The sequence below is a fragment of the Falco peregrinus genome, chromosome 5, assembly GCF_023634155.1.
Source record: "Falco peregrinus isolate bFalPer1 chromosome 5, bFalPer1.pri, whole genome shotgun sequence".
Classification (NCBI taxonomy): domain Eukaryota; kingdom Metazoa; phylum Chordata; class Aves; order Falconiformes; family Falconidae; genus Falco; species Falco peregrinus.
In genome coordinates, this window is record NC_073725.1 from 83,642,732 (window position 1) to 83,668,249 (window position 25,518).

The 25,518-nt window shown below is 50.4% G+C and overlaps 1 protein-coding gene across 1 annotated transcript in view; it reads right to left on the reverse strand.

The window, feature by feature from the left end:
• Positions 1–1,442: 1,442 nt before the first annotated feature.
• The window catches only part of ADAP1 (ArfGAP with dual PH domains 1), a 62,819-nt gene continuing 38,743 nt past the window's right edge, over positions 1,443–25,518 (reverse strand). The window contains exons 5-11 of the mRNA XM_055805682.1: positions 14,256–14,368; positions 12,004–12,150; positions 6,571–6,654; positions 4,244–4,306; positions 3,772–3,843; positions 3,156–3,384; positions 1,443–2,768 (exon numbers count right to left, since the gene is read on the reverse strand). Of these exons, the coding sequence (XP_055661657.1) occupies positions 2,740–2,768; positions 3,156–3,384; positions 3,772–3,843; positions 4,244–4,306; positions 6,571–6,654; positions 12,004–12,150; positions 14,256–14,368 (737 nt within the window). The 3' untranslated portion in view covers positions 1,443–2,739. The remainder of the gene's footprint in view (positions 2,769–3,155; positions 3,385–3,771; positions 3,844–4,243; positions 4,307–6,570; positions 6,655–12,003; positions 12,151–14,255; positions 14,369–25,518) is intronic.

A 25,518-nucleotide genomic window follows, 5' to 3' on the forward strand; every position in this document is an offset into this window, starting at 1 on the left:
TGTGCAATACTGCTGCTTTCTAGTTTTACCAACAGAGATCTTACTTACCTTGCTGGTTTTTTGCTCCTCTGCATTTGGCTGTGGGTCATCCAGACCTCTGTGCAGCAATGGCATAGCTTTAGTCTGGCACTGTAATGTCTGGAGCAGATGTGGATTGCTTTGATTTGCAGCAAGTTCAGGGACGGACGCCCTACCCGGGATGATTGTGCAGACATTTAATAAATGATCTGGGATGCCGGCAGCAGTTCAGAGCCACGTCATTTCATTGCCTTTGTCGGTCTGTGAACATGCCTGTCTTGGGGCAGCTTAAGGTGTCCAGCCGCGGCAGCCCCCCCCCTCCGTGTCCTGCATCTGCGGCCGGTAGGGCAGCACCAGGCCCCCCCCCCCCCCCCCCCCCCCGGCACAGGGCAGCAGGGGGTCTGTATGCAATATACATACTCCGGAACTGCAGTGGTACATACAGATCGTGTGTGTGCATAAAGACTAAAATATATATATACACACACATAAACAGCCTTTGCATATATAATAATTTATAATTTAATAATTGTATGGTCTATATTTTATAATATTAATTATATTGAATTATACACGCACACAAACAATCTTTATAGCTAGCGATAAATACAAACAACTAACCAAGCCTGTCCTCTCCCTGCTTCTATCATGCCTGGGTTTTTAAATAAGTGACTGACTGTGTGTAAAATGTATATTTATAAGTCCTTTTTAATATAAATTAAATATCTATAGTTATGCATATACATATGCATGTTGATATATGTATGTTCATATGCAATAGTTCTCAAATTTATAATTATTTATACATTATGTACTTTATACCTATATAAAAACATGCATGTGTATATTTATAATATGGAATATTTTATGAATTTGCCATTACAAAAATGTCTCTACATATACAGGCATGTGTTTATGAAATGCATTTAGCTTACACATTTTACAAATACATATGTCTAATGATGGCTATGTGTATACATGTGTGTGTATGAACTATGGGCTATATTCAGCTCCTATGCACACGTAAGTGTATTATATATTCTGCTGTATCTACTATGCACATTTTATAGCTGTGTTTGAATATTCAACAGCGCTTTCATAGAATTTATCTCTATATTCCTAAGAACCATCTATCTTTTGTATATGTGTATGCATACATAAATAGAAAGTATGAGTATTACATACTGAATACATACAATATACACTATATAATACACATATGCAAATAAGTGTAATATATAGTATGTTACCCACACACACACACACACGTGTGTGCGCAGCTACTCCCCCTCCGTTCCCTGCTCCGGGCAGACGGTTCTGTGGGTGTCCCACACCCCGGGGCTCTGCCAGCACCCTCACCTACTTGTCATTTGTTTTTCTAAGCCCCCTTTCCCTCCCCTGCCCCAGCACCACACGGCCACGGCTCTGACATAATAATTTATTGGTTCAAATGACATTTAGTACCACAGTTGTCTTACCAGTGACAGAACGAATGCATACAGCCGATGAGATGCTCTCATTTACACACACCAACGTAAGAAATGTGTCGGACAGGTCTGTGTCTGGGGCCGGTACTTCAGCGGACGCTGGAAATTTCATTTTTGGGTAAAAATCCAGCACCTGGTATGCAGGTCCCAGCCCACCTGCCCCGACCGCAGGAATTACAGTGTTCAACACAGCGCTGAAACGTCACTTCAAGCAGCGGGTTTTTTTGTTTTTGGCAGGGAGGGGGGAAAAAGAAAAATCAACCAAAAAAAATAATTGAGATAATTAATGGGGAAAAAAAAAGTGCAACCACCAGTCCGGAGAAGCAACATGCCGTCGGCTGGAGGGACGTGCGCCAGCCGGGGGTGGGCTGGGGCAGGTTTTGCGGCACTGTCAGCAACACTGCACCTAAAGCTCACCCCCCCCCAGCCCACACCGGGCCCCCAAACGGTGTGAACCCCCTGAACCATGAAACAGAAACAACCCAGGGAACAGAGTACAGCCCGACCATGAAAGCTTTGCTTCCCCAACATCGCCTCGTGGCTCGGTTGCCCCTGTCCCACACCGGGCAGCCCTCCTCCGTGCCCTTCATTAACCCGGTAATGATGCCGACGCTGCCCGGTTCCTGCGTTATTTCGAAATGGCACCTGCCCCTTGCTGGGCACAGCGCCCCAAGCACCACCAAGCACCACCACTCCCCGGGTGAGGGCATTTACGGCTCATGTACCCGCTGGCCACGTTGCACGGTACCATTTCGCCTGTTCCCAGGTTGGTGCTTCACACCCCCCCGGGGGTGTCACCGCTCAGGGGCTGGCAGAGAGCTGGGGGCTGTGGGGTCGCTCACCCCCAGCCCCCAGCAGGGACCAGCTCCTGGAGAAAAGCCCCATCTCCTTCTCCCCCCCGATGTGCCACCAACAGTCTCGGCCACCCCGCTGAAGCTGGGGGTTCACCCCTTTTGGGGGTGGGGGGAGCGCAGGAGCACCTGTCCCGGCGGTACATCCCACGGAGCGGCCACAGAGCCCAGTGTCAGGTTGGACCAGCATCTTCTCCGACGTCGTTTTGCTGCCACCCTTCTTGGTTTCCGACATGATCAAGTGAATGATGAGGGGAAAGGGAAGTAGTATTATTATTATTACTGTTGTTATTATTATTATTCATTATTTTTAACATTTCAAATAAAACCACGTTGTGTTGTAAACAGAAGCTCACTCCTCAGGTCTGCCCAGCCAGTCCCCGCTAAGGTTTATGTTTGAAATGGGCTTCCACTGCAAGAAAAAAAACGGAAAATCAAGTTAAAAGCAGGACAAGCACCAGCAGGCGGCGGTGGCCCGGCACAAGCCCACCCTGCGGATAGTCCTTGCATTGCTGATGCTCCTTGGCTCTGATCATTCTTCTAACTGGGCGACCGAGCATCCTTACGGCACCACAGACACCACGCAAGAAATGGTGAAGAGGGAAGGAATCCATCCTCCTCCTCCCAGCGTGAGCCCCTTGGGCAGCCTTTGCATCCCTGCCCCCAGGCAGGGAAGGGCTGCCAGGCTCGCACCATGCAGGGGCAGCGATGCCACCACGTCCCCCATCCCTCTATCCATCCCATCCTCTGAGGGAAACCAAGGGGCCGAGGTTGGCATCCAGCCCTTGCCAGCACACACCTGCGTATTCCTGAGGCAGCATGGGCCGGCTTATAACTTTCTGAAAGGTCGTAATCCACTCCAGCTGGTCATCCTCCGTCTCACAGGCAAAGAGGAATTTCCGATCCGGGGTGACGATGGTTATCCCGTGCTGCCAGTGGTTTCCCTGTGTGGACGGCGGGAGCCCTTCCAGGACCTTGTAGCTGTTCTCCTTGCTCCCAATGAAAACCTCCCCTCTAGCAAAGGCGTCCTAGGAGACAGCAGAGTGGTCGGGCAGGCATGATTGCCAAGGGCAGCTCCGCATCCCAGGCAGCAGCCGAACACCGAAAGCACCAGCCACCCCCTGAATCCCTGCTCAGCTCTTCCCAGGGCCACCCTGCAACACCAGGGATCCAAAATCCAGATGCAGAAGTAGCTGCAGCTGGTGCACAGGGTCTCCAAAGCATTTTTGGTGAATATCTATGCACAGGGCTACTGCATGCTGACACTGGGCAAATCCACCCAGCGCTGATGGCTCAGTGCCCTCTTGGCTCTCCCATCAGCCTGAGCTTCACTGCAGATTATCGCTATTATTATTATTACAATTATTATTCCTGCAGGTAATTCCCAACAGACAGCCCAGGCACCTTCATCTTACCAGGGGATCTTTGAAATACATGAGCCGTCGGTCATCCATGGTGAACCATCGCTTCTTGAATCCCTCTGTTTGCTGAAGAGTCAAAAAATGCCAGATTAGGCACCACAGCAGCACAGCTCCTCTCTCACCGCACACGAGCCAGGGACATCGAGGCACTCGGAGGAGCCCCATGGGCTGGGGGAGCTGGGAGCAGAATCTGGGCCACCACAAGCCACCACAGCCAGGGTCCGGGCCAGCTATACCAGGTGGGCTTGCAGGAATGGGCAGTGAGGGGAGATGGGGTGATGGTTTGTGAAGTGGTTTGGGATTTTTTTTTAGTTTGCTCCCAGGTAAGGAAAGTGCACAAACACATTCACAGCGTTAAGACTTTGCCTCCCGCGCAAGGGTGGGATTGTCCCACCCACGGACCCTTCTCAGCCCGTACAGAGCAAGACTCATGTTTATGGGACTGCAGAAATGTTTTCTGTCCTACCTTTGGCCCCGTTTTCTCCATGTACCCTTCCTTCAGGTAGTTTCTAGAAAGCTTTGGCACCAGCTGGAGCAACCCAAGAGGAGAGAAAAGAGAGCGGCGTTAGACGGAGGGAGCGGGGGGTGCCTGGGCACGCAGGGCAGCGCTGGGGGTCACTGGAAGGAAAACCCACACCGAGCCCACCCCAGCCCCAAGCCCACCCAATGGCTCTGGCCGAGTCCTTCAGTCCCACTCCTCCAAAACACTCGGAAGAGGTGGGCATAGAAACACGAAGCATCTTTGAGCACTTCACCAGCCATGCCAGCAGCCTCCAGGAGAAGCCCCCTGGCCAAATCCCACCCCACCGGCCAGCTCTGGCGATCCATCTCTCGCGCTGGATGCAGCCGGAGCTCCTTGCACAAGCCTTAAAGCACCATCTGCCTGTAAAACCCCACCGACACACCGCCTGCGTGCCCCCCTTTCTGCAGATATCGCTGACAACAGCTACCAGCGCCGGGGATATTTTTAACGCTGCTTTAGTGAAGACAAGGCAGGAGCTGCAGGATCTTTGCAGATGCCTCTAAAAGCCTCTTGAGAGATGATGAGTCTCACCAAAACCAGGGCCAAGGAGCCTGGCCACGTGCCTCCCCACCCCTGCCTGTCATTGAAACATTTAAACGTCATTTCACCTGTCATTTAAACGGGTTATTAACAGCTCCGCTTGCCACACCACAACCCCGCAGCACCCAACTCTGCCCAACAGCAGCTCTGGTCAAGCAGGCGTGTGCTTCGAGGGCAAAGCCACCCCAAAGAACAGCCTAAAGAACCCCACAGCTGCTCCGGAGCAGACGGGAGCACCTTAGTCATGGATGCTTCACTGTGGGCAGTGAAGGGTTCTGCAGCATTCATAGCCCCAGCCTTTGGCTCCTGGGACACGGCTGAGGACACTTTGCTAAGCAAGGAGCTCATCGCCCTTGGCTCAGAGAGGTTCCTCCACCCTGCAGATGGGTCCCCAAAGCACCCTTCAGAGACCCTTGTTCCCCAGGAGGCAGCCTGGGCATCCTTAGGGTGCTGTACGCAATTTATACCTCTCTACTACATTTAACCCGGCTCCTGTTTACATTTAACACCTTTTCATCTCTCTGACAGGGTAAAGGAATCATAAATCAGATGCTAATGATGGCAACACCCAGGACGGAGCTACCTTGTGTACGTAACCCAGACTCCACAGAGGTCTCCCCAAGCTGAATGCTCTGAAGGGCTGTTCAGGATTTCAAGGTCATAAATTAAACCTCGTTAACATTACGCTCCTCTGTTTCCTCCGAAGAATAACCAATGAGAAGGGGATGATAAGTAAAAATTTAAATAGCTTATCTCCCACCAAAACTGCCTTAAGTATACAAACACCAACTGCTGGACAAACAGCAACTCTGTTAAGGTCTCTGGGGTTTTGGGGGCAATGTGGCTCAGACATGCAGCCAAATTTAACAGAAGTAGAGGAGATGGAGGGAGTAGAAATGATTAAGGCTGTACTACAGTGGGCTATCAAGGTTCCTCTTATGTTTTTTTGTATTTGCCCAGCTTAACTTCTTGCCAGAAAAGGAAGGTGTTGGCTCCAGGGGTCCTGGGAGTGCCCGGGCAGCCAGGGGACGGAGCCACCCTGCAGCTCGGAACCAGCCCCAGCCCACAACAGCACCCCTCCCAGGTAATTAACCGAAGGCAGGTAATGCAATTAGATTTCAAAATCTACAAAGTCAAGAAGGTCATAGAGAATAATCAACAACAAGCACCAGTGACGTTACACACCAGTTGCAGTGCAACTGCAACACAAGGCACTTACTGTCAGCTTGCGTTAATACTGCCTCGAGTATTACATTAGCAAAAGGTAATGCAATTAGTAGTTCCAGCTCCCGGAAAATACAAGACAGAGATTCATAGAACAAGCTGAGTGACCTCCACACAAGAACTCGTCCCAGAGTACACCACTGACATTCTTTTGCCTTCATTTTTCCTACCTTCCAGCCCTTGTTTCAGCTTTTAGAGCAACAAGCTTTGAGAAAGATGTTTATGGCTTCTGTACGTGTGACAACGCTGCAGTTACTCATCCGCATGACTCACATTTTGAGGGTGAACATGTGTGTGCACACACACACACGTGGTTTCCAAGGCTGGATGTTGGTAACAGGTGCTGCACGTGGGCTCAACATCCCACCATAGTAATTTCAGCCCAGTAATTGTAAAATGCTCTGAAGGATGGTGCACCCTCCAAGCCTTACAGCTTGCTAAAGTTAAACTTACAAGTTGCTAAAAATGAGCAAGAGGGAAGAAAAAAACATATAAAACCAACTCACATCAATGTCGCTGGCTCCAGGGAATGCCACTTGTAAGTAATGAAAACGTGCTGCCCGGATGGCATTGAACCAATCCACAATTTCCTAATAACAAGAAAAAAAAGCACAGTGAGTAACATAGTCTGCACATAAAATAACATGATCCTGCTCCGTTTCATCTCTCCCATCACTTTGTCCCAAGTGACAGAGCTCAGTTTAGTAGCAGTCCTAAAAAAATAAAGCACAGACATAAAAGAGAGCAGCAAATGGGTGAAGGATGGGGAACATCCCGCTGCTGTCCTGGGATGCGAGAGGCGTGCGGAGCTTTGCAGCCCCCTGCGAGCACCACGGGGCTTTCTGCAGGGGGAAGGATTTAAGCACATCTCTGAACTGGCAAAACCAGCAACAAATGAGCTTTTCAGATACTGAGCCCGGCATCGAGCCCGACTCTGTAAGCACTGCCTGGCTCGTGCTGGCAGGGCGCACAGACAGCCCGACACCCCTGCACCTGCCCACCAGCACCCCCCGCCCCCCCCAGCCACCCGCTGACTGCGGGGAATGCCTGAATCCCACCCACCTTCTAGCAACATGCTTCAATGTTCTGCTAAAAGTGTCTAAATATCTCCTTATCTTGGTGCTCCAGCCTATCAGTCATATCTGTGAGCCCTCTAAGGACAAGCACAGTGATACTGAAGTCACAGCTCAGTTCCCAGCAGCTCTGGCACTTCTTCCTTTCCTTGGTAAAAAAATATATCTCCATTTTTGGGTGTTGTTTTTTTTTTCCTACAAAATAGCTGGTTTATAACTTTGTTGGTTTTAAACTAATGTATTCCCTTGTCTCTGGTGGGACCCACAGAGCTTGTGCTACACGAAATAAACGCCACATTAATTTTAAGTGATCCACAGACAGGGAATTCTCAAACACCTCCTTCTGGTACGAGCCAGGGGCAGGGATGCTGGAAGGGCGGTGTAACTGCTGCCTGCACCGGGATGCTGAGCTGCGGGGAGAGGGATGCTGAACTCTCCGACTACCATTAATGCATGTGAAGCTTCACACGTCAGGGACAGGTTCAATGAGCCAGACTTAACCCTAAAATAAACAGTCACCCCTTCCAGGTGAGGTTGCTGTAGTGTAGGAAAGACCGTATCAAAGTACAAGTTGGCCTTTGGTAAGATTTAAACTTTTTTTTGTGCTTTAATGATTGGGGCGGGCGGGAGGCTTTTACGTGTAATTTTGGAGATCTCAGTTTCAAGGAGTTGAATTGGGGATATCTCAAAAACGGCCAAATGTGGCAAACAGCCATCCTCTACAAGGTCAAGTGCTTTGCTTTGGTTTGTTAACCTCCTTCAGGCTGAAGGGAAAAAAGAACAAAGTAACAGGACACACACAAACAATGTTTTGGAAAACTGTGACCTACTTCTCTGAGGTTTTACTTACTCACCACTTGCTCTCCTACCCTAAGCAGCTAAGCAGACCTCAGATAGCAGCACAAAGAGGATCAGCAAGAGGAACTGGCTCCTGAAGTTAACGAAGACCAAGCCAGGCTGGAGGTAATGAACAATAAGCTGTGATGTTAAAATGCTGGTATTTCATACAGCCACCAACCGGGTGGCTACATACACACACACGTGGGTCCCCTCCCAGCTCGGGGTGCGAGACAGGGTTCCACCCTGCAGAACAGCAGAGGCTGAAACCCTCACTGACTTCTAGCACTCCATCTTGGAGATGGATCTTGGAATATCGATCACCCATCACTGGAGGAAGGGGCACCGCCGCGTTTCTTTACACAAACCTATACCTGTGCATGCCAAGCCAGAAGGCTTAGTTGCTAAACATTTTCTGTGTGTATAATTACCAACAATGGCACGGATAGAGTGAGGGGATTATATCTGATGTACTAAACCAAAATTAAACTGCTAGGTGTTTTCAGACGGGAAGGTGTTGACTCGTCAGCAGAGATTCCTTTCACTGATTTAAGTCTCAGCAAACAGAGAAAATGAACTCCTGCCTGCACCTTTGCAAACGGCCTTTCCAGGCTCTCAGCTTCCTTCTGGTCTGCTTGCAGTGCCCCTGTGCTCCCCCTCCGCATGCCACCTGGGTGTCCCTCCAGTCTCCCTCCTGCACCAGAGACACCCCCATTGCCATGGCAGCCTCAGACTGACAACCCCTGAGACAAACAAACTTCTCACCATCCCTCCTGCCCATCCATCCCTGCAGCTCGAGCAATGAGCTGCTGATGATCAATACCACCTCTTCCCATCCTGAAAGCTCCTCGTGTGGCTTAGGAAAGAAGAAGCACTGGGGAAGAGATTTTTGCTAATTTGTCCAGAGAACGTCAACGATCTTGGTTTGCACCTTAAAGGGTGGCCTTTCCTGGAGACTCAGCCCACCTCCGAGCATCCCCGCATCCCGCATCCCGGTAACACCAGGGATGGCAGCAGCCACCACGGCAGCTCTCCCAGCTGCTCCTGCCATGGCTTTCAGAAGCCCTAGAGGGAGCTTCAGCCCTGGACAGGAGCTCAGAGCAGCAGGAAACACATTTCTGCAGCTCTCCTGCCTCCCACCCCACTGGAGATCTGGGGGCAGGTAAGGGCTGGCTCCAGCCTTGTGCCCACAGAGCTGTCCCTCCTGGTCCAAGAAGCACCAGTTCAGGTACCTCCAGGAGGGGTCACCACGCAGAGGATCGGTCCCCAGCTCCAGCAGGCGCCCCAGCTTCGCCCCGGCTGGCTTGGTACATCTGGTGGTGGGTAAGTGCTAACAAGGGACCACAACAACATCCTTTAAAATGGTCAGAGCCCAAGACACACCCTGCCCTGCCCCGCCAGGCACCTGCTGTTATTAGACACCCACGTGGCCAAAGCACCCAGATACGCCTGTTTCGAGGAGGGGGCTGGGGCTGGTTTCAGTCTTTGGTTTAGTGTCAGGACAGACGGCGGAGGATGAAGCCACCAGGCTGAGGTCACGCTGCAGCTCCAGCTCCAAGGACAGCATGATGCTGTCCCACCCCCTGCAGCCCTGGGGCAGCAGCACAGGGACCCGCTTCCTCTGCCCGTCCTTTATGGGTGCCTCACTCCAGCAAATGCCACCGGGATGGGGGGGGGGGGGGGGGGGGGCGGAGGGGCTCTCCCAGCTGTTTGAGAGGTTGAATAAACACACACGGGGTTATCCCACGGGAGAAGTGAGCCAGATTTCTTCTGGGGTACTGCAGCAGAAGGGACAAGTGGAGAGCAGCAGGAGATGCTCTGGATCACTGCTGAGCTCCTCAATGGAAAATAAAACTCCAAATCCTGCCCTGATGGAAGGCCAGCCCGGTCAGTGACAGGATCGGGCTGGGAGGGCTCAAACCCCAGAAACAGGAGCCAGGAGCCTGGGCCAGGCTCGAGCCCTTCGGGCTGGGGCGAGCAGCACCTCTGGGGTACCTGGGGACAGCCTGGGGCTGCTGGGGAGTACGGGAGGGAGCGAAGGGCAGTGGGGGACTACAGGCGAGTCCTGGGGGCTGCCCCTGATCCCAAAGGAGGGGGAGCTCACCCCAGGGAGCGTCACCTTCTGGCAGCCCTCGTTCAGCTGAAGGGGCAGATCTTTCCAGGGGAGTCCAAAGAAATTCAACCTGGGCATTATCTGACGGCATCAGAGTGCCTCCTGCCAAACCTCCGACACGAAGGCAAGAGCAATCGCATGAGATCTGCGAGACTGCTCCTTCCACAAGCCCCCAGCAGAAAGCTCAGCATTTTAAAGCCACAAAACAAGTAAGAATAAAACCCTGACTGCATTCCTTGCATGTAAGTGGGCCACCAAAGCCCAGCAAACCGCAAACACAGGCATGATGGTGGGATGCAGCTTTCACAGGAAGAGCTTTTTCCTCTTTTCAGTTTAAATTGTGGCCAAGGAGGTACCCCAGAGCAACCCAAGCGATGCTTTGCTGTGCTAAAAGCAGCACCCGGTGGCAAGCAGTTCCTGCTCTGCGCCATGGCACTTGCACATCTCACCAGGCAGCATGGATGGAGGGGAGGGTGAATTTGGGAGCAGCCCGGCTGGAGCATCTCCCCAGCACCCACAAATGCACGGAGCAAGACCCCACGGTGCTGCAGGGTGCAGAGGCCAGGCAGGCTGACCATCCTGCATGTCTACTATATGCATATATGCATGTGATCACATGCATATTACATGCACATTTCTGTGCATGTACAAAACCAGACGATGCACTAATTAACCTAATCTGAAACACTAATTGCCTTCTGCCAGGAGCACTTGCACTGCACAGGAACCACATTCAGCCTTGGCAGCACAGCCCTGTGGGCACGACAGGCATCACCCAGCTCCACTGCAACTGGAGCCTGAGCAGCAGCAGTGGCGAGATCAGCTTTGCTCATGCACAAGTGAAGAGTATCTTGGATTTTGGTGGCATTACTGGCCTATACAGTCTGCAGAGGAGTGACCGCAAAGAGCACGGACTGCTTATCCCTAGCAGGGCTGCCTGGCTCGCCATCCCTGGGCGAACAGCTGGGAAAGGCTGTGCACTGAGACAATCCTGCAAATCCCTGCTGTGCCTGTCCACGAGAGATCACCCCCAGAAAGCCCCTCTGACAGACAACGGGATGTAACATCAAAGGCTGAAGGCACCATGACAGCCAGAAGAAAGCAGATGCACTGTGAACGTGTTTTAGGCTCTGATTTTGCAGCCACTCCAGGGCTGCTGATATTTTATGGGGAGCCTCAAATATCTGGGGCAGGGAAGAAAGAGATGAAACTAAGGCTGTGAGATGGCATCCACTGCAAACTCCCAGGTCTGCTCTCTGCGTGGACATCAGTCCATGGAGACAAGACCCACAGGGCAGCGTGTTGACTGCTGCTGTTCTTCACAGTGGCCACCCAGGCTGGGACCCCTCTGGCAGCCTCTGGGGCGGCTGGGACCCCCCTCACTGCCCTGTCCTGCTGTCCCCGTTGTGCAAACGACTGCCCCAGACCCATGAGCCCTCTTCTTCACACCTCCCTTCAGTGGCACAAGGGCAAAGCAAGGGGATTTATTTCAATACGGACACGCATATTTGCATTTTATAAAGTACAAGGCAGGCAGGGAAACAACCAGTTCCTCAGTTCTCCTACCATCCAGTTTGCTCCGCTTTTGCAAGTCCTTGGACCAAGTCCCCTCACCTTTCATTGCTCCACTGCCCCCCGAGGAGCTTGCCTTAAATAACGCCTCTGCCCCTACGTCCGCTTGCAAGCAGAGGAACAGCAATTCCACCCCATTTGCATCTCGTTATTTAGAAGACACAGTCTGCAACCTTTGTGCTTGGAAGGACGAGACAAACACAACGCTGGCTGTGCATCCTGTACCCCCACCCCTTCCGACGATTCCCAGCTCAGTTAGAGCCCTGTGTGCCCCAGGCTGGCTCTGAGCAGCGCCAGTGCTCAGGACCACCACCCAAGCCCTCGTGGCACCGCCGCGCTCTCACCTTGCCATCTTCATGATAGACAAAGATGTTCCTTGTGCTATTGTCCTTCAAGTAAGTGATCTGCAGTCCGTGGGGGTTCCCGATTTTTGCAGGCTGGAAAGTCGCATTTAGATGTTCGATCTTCATAATTGCTTTGGGTTCTTTTGCCTGGAAAACACAGCTGAGTGAGCGAACACCTGTGAATTGGCTTTCAAGCCAGAAAACAGTTCCCTTGGTCAGAAAAAAACTCCTGATTGAGGCCATTACCTAAAAAACCCTGACTGCCAGCCCACAAAACTGCCCGGTGATGAGATATCAGAGGCTTTGCTCAGGCATCAGCAAGTGCTCTCTGCCAGCCTGGAAAAACGCTCTCTTCTGCAAAATTCAGCAAAGTTCAAGGGGAGAAAACTTTCAGCCCAGAAGCAAGATGGACAGGCCAAGTCTCTGATAGGGTGTTGTGCTACAAAGACAAGCATCTTCACCACATCTCCTGTTGTAGCTTCCGTTCAACTGCCTCCTGACCCCTAGATCTCCTCCAGCCTCTATACCTAATGATAAGCAACCAATGTTTACAGCGAGATGAACACTACCAACAAAGAAAGGAAACCATTCAGCCTGACAGAAAATAAAATAAAATATGCAGACTGCTAATTAACAGGCCAGGATGCTTTCTGCATCTCAAACACCCACAGCCAGTTCATCCTTGCCCAAGAAGACGGAGGATTAGCCCCCTTGCCAACTTCAGACCTGGATGCTAGGCTGGCAAGGGGCACCATGCCCACGTCCCCACCTGTCCCATCCTCTCACATGAGCCACTGGCTTCTGACTCTGCTCCTCCCCTTGCCCTCCAAACTTGAAACTTCCTTTTCAGAGGGACAAATATATACCTTACAGCCACCTCTTGGGTGGGTTAGCCCAACGGTGAGCCTGGACCCAGCCTTCCCAGGCACCAATCCCACCTGCACTCTGTGGCAGGTCACTTGAACCTCATTGAGTGGTTTGCCTTCCTACAGAACATCTCTGGAAGTTCACCACCCTTTCAGGAGTGCACTGAGAAGCGAACTAGCAAGCATGGATAAAACATCCCAAAAAATAAAAATTAGGCTCTTGGCAACACCAGTTTCAGGGTGCAGCCAGGGGCCAGCAGGGGGTCATGCTGTGCCACCATGGTCCCCAGCACCATGAGGAAGTCCGTAAGCTGGTGGAGATGCTAGTGCCGATGCTAGTGCCGCTTTGGGAACTTGGGGACTTGCCATGGGCACACAGACATCATGGGTGACCACAGCAGGGAAATCCCAGCAAAAAAGACACATCTAGACAGCACTGTTCCCTCCATGGCTATGGTCAACAACAAAGCAAAGCAGCTTTAAACTACCAGAGCATCAATAGCGACTGAATGGGGGCTGCTGGGACTTTCACTTCTCCCTCGGTAATGACTGTCTCCCTCCTGTCCACGGGATGCAGTTGCACCATACCGCACCGAGCTGAAGGAGAAGACGGTGCTATTGAAGCCAGCCGCTGGGTGTGGAGAAGCGTGGACGGAGGATGTTCCCCTCTTCTGCATGGCTCATCGTGACACCACGATTGCATCAGTTACTTGAGAAAACTGGCTGGAGCTCGGTCTGGGCTGCTCTCGGCTGCGGTGTCCAGGGGAGACTCAAAGGTCAGAGAAAACACCTTGGCTTCCTCCATTATGTGGTGTAGAGAACAGCAGAGCGTCTATCCATTCATCACAAATGCAATTTTCATGGTAATAGCTCCATTTCTCACTTACAATACATGAAATGTGCTCTGGGGAAAAAGACAAATGCTTCCACACTGCTTGATGCTGGAACAGAAAACGAGGGAGCTGTTCCTCGGGATGCTGGCCATGCCACACAAAGGAGGCTTCAGACCCCAGTGACTACTGCGAGGTGGCGATACCTTCGTCACAAACTAGCCAGCAATACGAAACCCACATCAGCTGCATGATGCGGCGCCAGAGCAGAGAAAAACTTCTTTGTTTAAGAAAAGCCTTATTAAAGGGCACCACAGCGGGAACGTGTAAGATGGCTGGTCAGGGCATCTCACGATGACTATGGTGGTGGTGGACCAAGAGCAAACCCTGCTAAAGAAAGCAGTGAGTTGTACCTGGCACCCTGGTCCTGGAGTGACTGGGGGCTCAGTGCTTATGAAAACTGTACAAATAAAATGGGGGCCCGAGGAATTACTTGTTCAAAGATGCTCTTACCAATGCGACTCCCTGTCTGCACACAGCAACCCCAGGTACTCACGTCGTTCTTGTTGAAGTACTTCAGTGCACCTTCCCTCTCAGATAACACAAATTTTCGGCTTAAGAATTGCCCGTTGTCACGTCCTCTCTTCCACAGAAATCCTTCTCGGTACCCTGCAGCAGAAAGCAATTGCTGAGAACCAGGGATAGAAATGCTGTAATTAAAAAAAGGGACAGGGTAAAGAAAAAGGAGAAGAGCTTCGACTTCAAAAACAAAGTGGACCAAACGTGTGACTGGATTGCTCAAGACATGAACGAAACAGGCCTCCTCCTTCAGATTTGCCCTTCTTATTCCGCTCTTGCTCTTTTCCAGCGGCTGGTGCTTCAGGTGTCCCTGAAGGACAGGCAGGCAAAGGGGGATTCCTGCCACGCAGTACAGGCGCAGGCTGGAGGAGCAAGGCCGTGTCCCTGCACGTGCTCCCAAAGGACAGCACCTGCCACATCTCCTGGCACCAGGGATGCTGCTCAACTTACACAAGCAGCACTTCTGAAGCAAGGGAAAGGCAGGTGAGGTCTGCCCTCCTCTGTGGATGCTGCTGAAAAATGAAAAACAGGGTGTGTGCACGCAGGGAAAGTGGCTCAGGGCAGACGGCTGTATCAGAGTAAGCCACAAATACATTTTTCACATGGAAAAAGGGGAAAACACCTGCAGTTCTTCCCATTGACTTCACGGCACTTTGGTTCAGAAAGCCACTAAGCCAGACACAGCATCCTCTCCCCTCGGAGTGGGCTCCTCCAGCCCCCAGGCACCCTGGCTGGCCATCACATGCCTCTTCTCTCCCTGGATATCAGCCCCATGGGCAGATTTGCTGCTTGGGAAGAACACTACTCAACATACATATGCTTTATCTAAAACTCAAAAGAGCCAGAAAGAGAGAAAAAAGAATCTAAACCCCTTAACTCCTCAAATGAGAAAAGCAAGTACAGCTGCTCCCTGCCAGCCCCTCCGGCGGCAGCCACACTGCCCAACTCATCACACAGTAAGCTCAGCTGACGCCCTCATAGCAAATGTTTCAAAACAAAGAAATACCAAGAACTGTCCAATACAACTTTTATGAATATTAACAGAGCGGTCTGATAGTCATCTTCCATTTATTTAAGATATAATTATACAGAAGTCCCCCTGAAAAAGTGTTTTCTCTCTCTCTTAGTTTCACCCCTTTTTGATTTTTGTTATTGGCTCTCAGGAACTAGGATTTTAAAATGTAAAGTTATATCTTTTACAACAACTTTCAAATAGGTCGCTAAACTTTTTTTTTTTTTTTAATATGCCAAGTGGCATCTTAAAGACTGTCCTTTACCTGCCTGCTACAAACCAGTGGCGTGCAGGAATTCCTCATTCAACCTGCTTTTCACTTGTCCACCTGATGCAGGAGCAATTTAAATCACAGATGAAAAGATGCAGAAAAATCCCTCAACCAGCTCCTCAACACTGACTCTACAGGTGTAAGCGACACAAAATATTTCCACAACACAAAACGCCAAAACAAGAAAAAAAATGCATGCCCATGCACACTTCTGTCTGGCCTTAGGAAATCCTGCGCCAAACGCTTCCTCCAGATCCTCAGAGACTTCACCAAATGCCAGGCAAAGCCATCGACATCTGCCACGAACAAGCGCAATGGCACAGCCGGTGCCGGTGCTAATGCTGAATGCTAACGGCACAGAGCATCGCAAATCCCGGCGGTGCATCCGACAGCTGGCACGCGGGACTGCAAATGGGCTGATAACTCGGTGCAGATCGAAGCGGTGGAAATATTTAAAGCTGTCAGCAGCCTTCCCTTTGTCTCTTTATTCTAGATGGGGCACGTGTTGCAGCGGGGCTCGATGTTAAACCATGGGGCCTCACCCTGCCTGTCCAAATGGGCACAGGCTGCCACCCAGGCACAGGCACGGGTGTTCCCAATGTGGAGCCTGCCGGGATCCCCGCTCGCGCGTTACTTACAGCTCGCTGGCACGAGTGAGCCAGGGCAAGCAGAGCGTGCACCTCTCCCCCATGAGGTCCCGTGGTCCCCGCTGCCTGTGCTCCCACGACCTTCTCCTTCCCCATGGCCAGCAACCGAGTCCCCATCGCTGCTCAGAGATGCAGACGGGACAGCCCAAACCCTCAGCTATCCTATGATCACAGCCAGCTGGTGATGCCACGCCACCGTCCACCTAACCCTTCCACCTCTGAGCCCTCCCCATCCCTCCAGTGCAGGACAAGCACTCCAGCCCATGTGGAGCATCACCGCCCACGTGGAGCATCATTGCCCACATGGAGCATCATCGCCCACATGCACTGGCAGCTGTATCCATGCGCACCAGCCCAGTAACCCACAGGGCTCATACCAGATACATCAGGGGAGGGACAACTCTGAAGCTCTTTCTCTGGTCCACCCACCCCCCCACCCACCCGAGGAACGACGTCCCCAAAGCCACAAGCAGAACTAACCCAATTCAGCCCATTGATTCAATCCCACCCCAGCTGCTACATACTTTTTCTAGTGAAAAGACACAGCTAACCTGTTGGAGGGCATTTGCAGCATCAGAAAGAGCAGAACCTACAGAGAGCAGGACTATCTGAAGGCTGAGCAAGGGGAAGCAGCCAAGAAACCCAGCCAAGGGCAGCTGCATCCGAGAGCAGCACGGGAAGGGCCCCGGCTGATACACTCATATCACCGCCGTGGCAGGAATTAATTGCCGAGGAACCGAAGCTCTGGCTGATTCAGAGTCAGATGCTGCTACCTGCCAGGCTTGTATCAGCAAACCCACTACATACCCTATCGCAGGCTGTACACGGCAGAGCTGAACAGGAATAATGTCTCTCTGACAGGAGACAGACAGGCACTAGGTGATGCCTGGCTGATATGTTTATAAAATACAAGATTTGCTTAACATGAAGCAGAGATGCTGCCAGGGCTCTGACGGCTGGCAATTCCTGACTGCTCTCTTGAACGGCAAAACGCTAAGCAGCTTGCTCTCAAAGTGTGCGGTTTAGAGACCAAGGACAGGCAGTCTCTGTTCCTGAAGGGTGCCGATTTTAATGTCAAGCCAGTTGGCGCAGCGGGAGAGTACTTCAAAAGCCATTGCTACTCACTCCACTAAACGTCAGAGGCTGTTTCAGAGCCTCTGTGCCTGACCCTTGGGGAGCACTAACATTGCGTGGCGGGCTGGAGAGTGCTGGGTCTGGAGGGAAGGACACCGGTGCCAAACGAGATTGGGGAGAGACAATGCGAGGGGGACAGTCACATCTCCGATGCTGGAGGAAAGTGCATCTTTTCCCTTAGAAATGCCCACCTGGGCGAGCTGGGCACACTGAGCTCAGCTCTCAGTGGCTCCACCGCAGAGCAGCTCAGCCCCACAAGTACGGGCTGTGGGTCTCATCCATTCATCTTGAGTGTGTCATTACAATCATCTGAATGGCGAGGGATGCTGCAGGCATTCCTTATTAAACTTGTTCCCCTCTACAACACATTTTTTTGTGATTTTTCTTAGCACTTAAGGGATGAAGAATAAAATTACTCTGCATTTCCCCAAAGAGAATCTCCAATAATTGCAAATCTGTAAAGTCCACCTAACACTTAACCCTGGCAGATGGGCATCATAATGGTTATATATGAAGAGAGGGAAACCCAGAGCGGTTTGGTGAGCTGCTCAGGACAAGACTGTGAGCCAGCGTCAAAGCCAGGCTGAAAATCCAGCTTTCCCTGCCCTCTTACACAGGCACATTCCATCATTTTGACCTTCTCCCTCCAACATTTTGTGGCAAAACACAGTATCCAAATTCTACTCCAAGGAAGGATTAAAAAACCTGAACACAACACTACACATTATCCCTTCCCATAGTTCACACGCCACCTCTTCCCAGACAGATAGCCTCTGCAAAAGAGCTCCTGGCTGCTCTGACAAAGCCAACTGCTAATTTCATTGTACTTCGGCACAGATTGTCATAAACCCTTTGCTTGCTAAGAAGCATCCCGTTCCTTCCTTCCTTCCTTCCTCCAGGGCTGCGTCCTGGGGAGCTGATCCTCTGCTCTGCCCCAACCCTGCTGCCTGTGCCCCTGTCAGCACCGATCACTGCAGAAGACCGTGAGCCGGACTTGAACCCAACATGAACCCCGCCAGGTTCCCCAGGCAAACAGTGTGTCAGCAGGACGCGTCCTCGGTGTCCTGATCTAAAGGGTTGTGAAAACAGCGAGAGGAGGTGCCGGGAAACAAAACTGCAGGAGGCTGAACTGGGAACAGATCTCACACCGGAGGGCATCGGGCTCTGAGAACTGAACCATCTCCTCCTCGTCTCTCTGGGCTGCACTGCCTTAGCAACACCTTCATCTGTAGAGGTATCTGGCCAAATTCACATCTTTATGAGGGCTGTTCTGCTTATGCTGAAGGTAAATGACTGCTAGCCCTGCAACACAGGCTGGTTGCTGGTGCTGGACCATGCGGCATCATGGTGCCAAGGCATTTGCTTCCTCTCCCAAGGTGCAGAACAAAGGATGCTGCCACCTGTCATCATCCCACTTGACCAGCAGCACCCAACCGTGACTGTAGGAAGGACTACCTGCTGGATACCTGCTGAAGGGCACCTGCAGGCACCCTTCAGAAATATCACTCTTGCTTTGCTAACACCACCGCTATTTGGTTGCCATGGCTTCTGCATCATAGCTTCAGCCACCTGCCAAGGAGAAAAACCACTTGCTTTTGTAGGCCATTCCAGCACAAACCTGTGACACTTGCAAAAAAACCCACCAAGCAGTCGTGACAAAGTTAGCCAGCAAATGGCACGTAATATAACCTGAAATCACGCTGCCCAGATGGGTATATTTGACCCATCACGTAGCTTCCAAGGTAAAATAAGGAACTGCCACTTCCACACTCACTTCATCGCTGCAGCTAAAACTCTGCAGGGCAAAGAAAACAGGGTCACCACGTTGGTTGACTGAAAAGATCTGGCACAGCCTTGCCTCAGCTCCGCTGAGCTGGTGGCTGGAGCTCCTCCAAGCCAGGCATCTAAAGCTGGCAGGACCCATTGGGTGCTCTAGTCTCGCCCAGCTTTCTCACCGTCTGAGAGGCTGCGGAGGAAGCAAGGGAGAGAATTTTCTATCAAGACAATCTGACATAAACACCATCTTTCCATCCAACTTCCGCCAGCAGTTTGTTCAAGTTCCCCATTTTTTCAGAAGAGGAATATTACTACTTCCCCACCTCAGAAAGCCGTTACGGTGATTAGTTAATGATGGGGTTTTTGGTCTCTGGGAACACGGATTATAGGAAGTACCCAAAATTACTCTCCATTTCAGCCTTTCTCCTCAGAGAAGAAAAAAACCCTTCTGTGAGCAGATAATCAGAACCATTGTCTTGAAAAAAAAAACACCAAAAAAAAAAACAAACGTGCATGGGCTTTGCTTTCTGTCAACCTAAGTAAAGCATTATAAACTTGGAATTAAACCACATGTGCTCTCCCATTTCTTTGGTGCTTTATTTTGCAATTCCACCTGGAAAGAGGCATCAGAACTGCTTGTTCCCATGACATTTCCGGGGTTGTGGTAAAACCAGGTCTGGTCCAGGGCTTTTAGGGGAAACACACTAGTGTATCCCAAACAGAGCACAGCAACAGAGCCAATACCATACCGGAGCCCAAACACTCCACTGTGTTGTTCTTTGTCTTCTTGTCACACTGCAAGACAAAGAATGGGAGGCTGAAATAGGAGAAAAAAATTTACTTGTGTGCGTATTCCAACAGCAATCACATCTGCCTGGAGTTTGGGCAGGGCACCTCCGCCTACAGCAGTAAGATTTTCTTTCCTCTAAGCAGTTAAAGTGCCTTGACCCCGATTCAGAGCTTTGGAGAAGATTTAAATACAACTACATCACTATGCTGCTAAAATTGCAGGGTATATATTGCCACCTCTCTGTATGTCAGAAGCTGAGTAGTCTGTTATATTAACAGTGTAAGATGTTAATTAAACCAGAACGGTAGATTGGTGCTTACTGGAGATGATGTGCCCACTTCTTCCGCAAGGTTAAGGAATTGCATAATTATTTGGAGCAGCTGAGTGGTGAATCCCTGAAATCCCGCATCACCACCGACACCAATGTCACAACCTCCTTTTAAAACAAAGAGTCTGAAGGATATTTGTTCTGCAATAAACCACACTGTCCATAGTCAGAGGGTGGGATGGAGAAGGCAGCGTATTCTAAGGTTTCCTGATGGGCTAGACTTCGATGAGTGTTGCAAAAAGAACTGCACACTCGTGTTTGGCTGTGTCAGTGTAACTTGTTTGATTTGATTGCCATGAATTGTAATATTCCTTCCTGTAGCACTCAGCACCAAAGCAACCCATTTCAACGAATTCAACTTGGATTTTTTAAGCATTTGCATTCCAGTAAAAAAAATTACAAAAAAAGGAATACTACGTTTTCTCGTGGAGTGAAAACACCACTGTTCGTTCAGAGACAAACTCATCCTCCCCATACATGAGGTAGTACCCCTGCAAGTGGTGTCAAGGTCAACTTAGGTGTCAAGGTCAACAAGGTGTCACCTTAGAGCTTGCAGTCAAGGCTGTGACTGCTCCACAGCCCCAGCAGCTTGCTTCCCCCACCCCCGTCTGCAGCTGTGCTGAGGAGCTTATAACTTCCCTGGAAATAATTCTGCAGTCATCTCCAGATAAATACACTTCCTGCTGGTTACACGTTCAGCACTGCAGATCCAGGCGTATCGGAGACGTCAGCATCCACACGTGCAGAAGGCAGAGGGACCTCGGAGGCTTGCATCTGATGAGACGGGCATCCTTCCCCCTGGTGTCCTCCTGCACAGACCAGGTGAGGAGCCACCAAGAGCTGCTACTGCTCAGGCACAGTTCAGTGCTTTGGAAATGAAGCCTCAGCAAGGAGCGCACAAGAATGCATTCAGTGATCCTGCAAACCAGTCCCTTTGCCCCGAGAAGGACACCTGGGAGGTAGGTTCTTGGCGCACCTTATGTGAGGATGGGTGCCTGGCGTGTCTCATGCCACATTCTCTTGCAGGCACGAGAAGGGAGTGATGTCCCTTCATCCCCCTTAAGACAACTCTATCCCCCTCTAAGACAACACAGCCTCATCACATCTCCTCGAACCAGGCAAAGGAGCCCAGGATCTCCCATGTGCCCGCACCCACACCAACCATTTCCTCGTGCACACATTTCTTAGAGGTGAGAATTTCCCAGCTCTTAATCAATCAGCCCTCTCTTAATGACCTTTTAGCATCCAATTACCTTTCCTAAAGACCATTTTGCAGAGAAGGGTTTCCTGTTGCCATCCAGTCTGTCTCTGCTGCCTTCCAGGAGCTCATAAAACAATTATTGTCCTGCCGCACTGTAGTGCCTCAGCTATGGATGCAAGCAGCTGATTAGATTGATTGCTTCCACAATACCCAATTAACCCACTCACTCTACAAATGATTGACTTAATCAAAGGCAATTAGCGCTTGAATGGCTACATCAGACAGAAAGCCAGGATTTAGTAGATGATTGAGATAACACCTTACAGACATCCCTTGCCCTTCTAAGGGAAAACATTAATGGTCAGCTCAGAGCTGGAACTAGCTGGAACCTTAGGTCTGTCGGTTTAGGTGGTACAGAAAACACAAGGGAGTAGGAATACATACATTTCCCTTTACTGATAAAGGGAACAGTGCCACATGCTACTCCTAAGGGGAACTTGAAAAGCATAGATGTTCTCCTTTTCCTCCTCTTCCTGCTCATGCTGGACTGGGAGCACTCACCAGCTGAACAGATCTCAACAACCAGCTTTCAGAAAACGGTAACTTCTGTCCCTACAGCTATAGATAGTCGGTCCCCAAGCGCTGGACGTACAAGGTTGTCTCCCATTACCAACCCTCCGAGCAAAGTCAAACATGTTTTACAAAACTATCTTCAATATTAATGTCTTGCATCTTCTCCCACAATGTGAAGCAGCCACCCAAAAAGACCAGATTTGGAGGCAGTACCATGCTCTGCAGAAATACAGGTGTCAGTGTCCTCAGTAACTGTTTTTCCTCTAGACAAATCACCCCAAACCAGCACAGCCAAGACAAAGCCTTACCATGGGAAGGTCAAGGCCAAGGAGAGCAACCCATGCCCCCTAAAAATGGAAAGACACCATTTTAGATCACATGTAGGACAACTTTAAGGTTGAAGCCAAGCATGGGAAAAAAACTCTCCAGATCACTGCAAAAATATATTGTCATCTTGCCTCACAGAACCATGGAATTGTTTAGATTGAAAAAGACCTTTAAGATCATGGAGTCCAACTGTTAGCCCAATGCCACCAAGTCCACCACTAAATCATAAGGTCCCTAAATGCCTCATCTACAGGTCTTTTAAATACCTCCAGGGACGGTGACTCTACCACCTCCCTGGGCAGCCTGTTCCAGTGCTTGACAGCCCTTTTGGTGAAGAAATTTTTCCTAATATCCAATCTAAACCTCACCTGGCGCAACTACCTTTCAGGTGGTAGTAGAGAGTGAGAACGTCTCCCTTCAGCCCCCTTTTCTCCAGCCTAAACCACCCCAGTTCCCTCAGCAGCCTTTGAAATGGAAAAAGTCATTTGTTCAGCTACCCGGCCACTGGGATCAGTACGTGAAATGGAGCCAAATACATCATCTGTATGGAAAAAACACAGGGCTGAGCTTAACAACACATCAAGATCCCGAGGCTGACGGAAAGACGATGAGGTCTGTGCCACACATAGGCATGTGGTATTTAAATGCAAGGTCGGTTCCCTGGGTTTCCAGTCCCTTTTAATGTCATTGTGAATACACTTGCATTGCTGGCTCACCGCTGAAAATCCAAATTGCTTCTAAGCAAAGCCCCAATAATAAAGCCGAAATCCATTAAGCCTGTGATGTTTGCCACTATTTAAATCTGATTAAAATCGTACACGACACCACTAAGCCTAACAGCCAGAAAACACTCCTGTCAGGTCTGATGTTTCGCCATGTAATCCAGACTCCCCTTCTTTCACGGGGTTGTCAGCTAAAAGGAGCCATAATAAGAGATTCATGTACCTAATCCAGCTTCCTAAGCTGTTTTTAACTGGTTTCTTTAATCACATGTTATGATTCCCTACGGAACAGCTCTCAGGTGACAAAGACATTAACACAGTCACTCATACTCCCAGGAGGTATCTCAGATGGGATCGCATTGCCCCTTGCACCGGCTGGCTGCAGCAGGAATGGAACAGACGAGGTGCCTCCGTGGAGCGCGGGGAAGCCAGCAGCGGGATGGGGAAGCCAACAACAGGACGAGGAAGCCAACAGCGGGACGAGGAAGCCAACAGCGGGATGAAAGGTGGGTAACTGAGGCAGCAGGACGTGACAACCTCTGGGCAAGCGACTGCAAGGTAACAGTGTGCAAAGGACAGCGGCCAGAGAAAAAACTCCTTTTAGTAGAGTGATTCTTGATCTCCCAGTGAGCACTCACCTGCCCTCAAAATACTGCATAGGAACAAATATCAGGAGTAAATATCAAAATACACAGTCCCCAAGCCTTCACCTGACGGCTGCAGGCACATCAGGCTTGGTGTCCACTGCAGAGAACACAGCTGCATCCTCCCTTTTATCAGTTTATCTTATAATTGACCATCAATACAGTACAACTTCCCCGGTAACTTAATTATTGAGAAAGTGTTTACATATTAAAGATAAGACAATAGCTGGCTGCTGCAGTACAATTCGATTGTATCTGCTGGGAGATGTTAAACCCCTTGCTACAGAAAATGTCTTTACTGGAAATCTTGTGCTTGTGTTACTGAGAATTGAATGTGGAATCTAATTTTACTTGGAAATCAAATGCTTCCTCTTCGAGTGGCATCCCCACATGTCCACCTGGGAGCTGCTGGCTGCTCAGAGGAAAAAAAAAAATCCAGTTACAGGTAAATAACCTTCAGGTTTTGATCTTTTGAAGCCAGTCTTTTGTTATAAAAAGGCAGATGAAAGCCGAGAGGTTCCCAGTGCGATGCTCATCCCATTCACCAGCACTGAATGCACTCAAAGCCTGATTTAGCTGGAAAGCCAGGCGAGAAAACATTTAAGGACAGGCACATGGTACTAAGCCATAATAATATCTGTACAGCAGTACGCTTCAGAAGCTGAATTTTGAGAGCCAAACCATAAACCAGGATCCTCCTTGGGCAAGACACAGTCCAAAAAATCCCGGCTGCTACCATCACGAGTTCCTTGCCCAGCAGCTGCACGGAAAGATGCACCACAGCTTTCTCACTCGGTACCCGGAGGAACCGCTGCTGCTGTCCCACGCACATCGCCCCCCACCCAGCGCTGCCCACAGGGCTGGTCCTGCCGGGACCTCTGCGAGGTGAGGGAGAACCCACCTACAGCCACACATGCTTTTATACAGCAAGCACAGAGGTGAGACACAGAGATGGGCACGAGGGACCTTGGCACCCTCCACACGTCCTGCAGATGGGCCAACCTCCCTGCTGCCGAGGCATCCGCTTGAAACAACTGTCAAGCACCAGGAGCCACCTGAAGGTCTGGGTTTCATACAGGCACCTTGCAGAGCCTCAGAGAACAGCTGTGGGATCAGGCTGAAATATCTTCCAAGGCCTCAATAGTTTTAGGTAGATCTCCTACCTACAACCAATAAATAAAACCTCAGCCTGGGCAGCTGCTCACGTAGATCAATCCAAGCAAGGACGAGCTGAATTTAATCCCCCAACAGAGCTTTACAGAAGTCAGCAGAGAAGCTCACCACTGAATTCAGATGGGTTTAGGACCGTCTGTCTGGGATATCTCAGAATAAAGCATTCCCCCCACGTAGGCAGCATTGCCATCCAACCATAAATCATGGAAGCCCGTCCTCACACACACATAACACTCCTCTTTGTTTGCTTTGGAGAGAAATCCAAATGGCTTCGCACACATCTGCTGCGGTGCTAACGGCTCCTGATCGTCTATTATTGAGTGCTCAACACATTTGCAGTCAAAGCTATTGCTTTATGCAGGGAAAGGAGAATGTTTTAATTTAGGACTCATCCCTCTCCTGGCTGCTGGCTCGACAGCTGTCCCAGCAAGCAGCTCCTATAGGATGCTCCGGCAGCTGTGCTACCGAGGGAGGGCATTCAGCAGTGCAGCCACAACCTCCAGGCTGTACAAGGACATTTGCACATCTTCGTATTTTCTAAAACTATCACCCGTCCCATCCCCTGGAGCAGTGCAATCCCACTTTACGAACTCCTGTAAATATACAAATCAAAGCTAAATACTGCCCCAATACATCACTGAC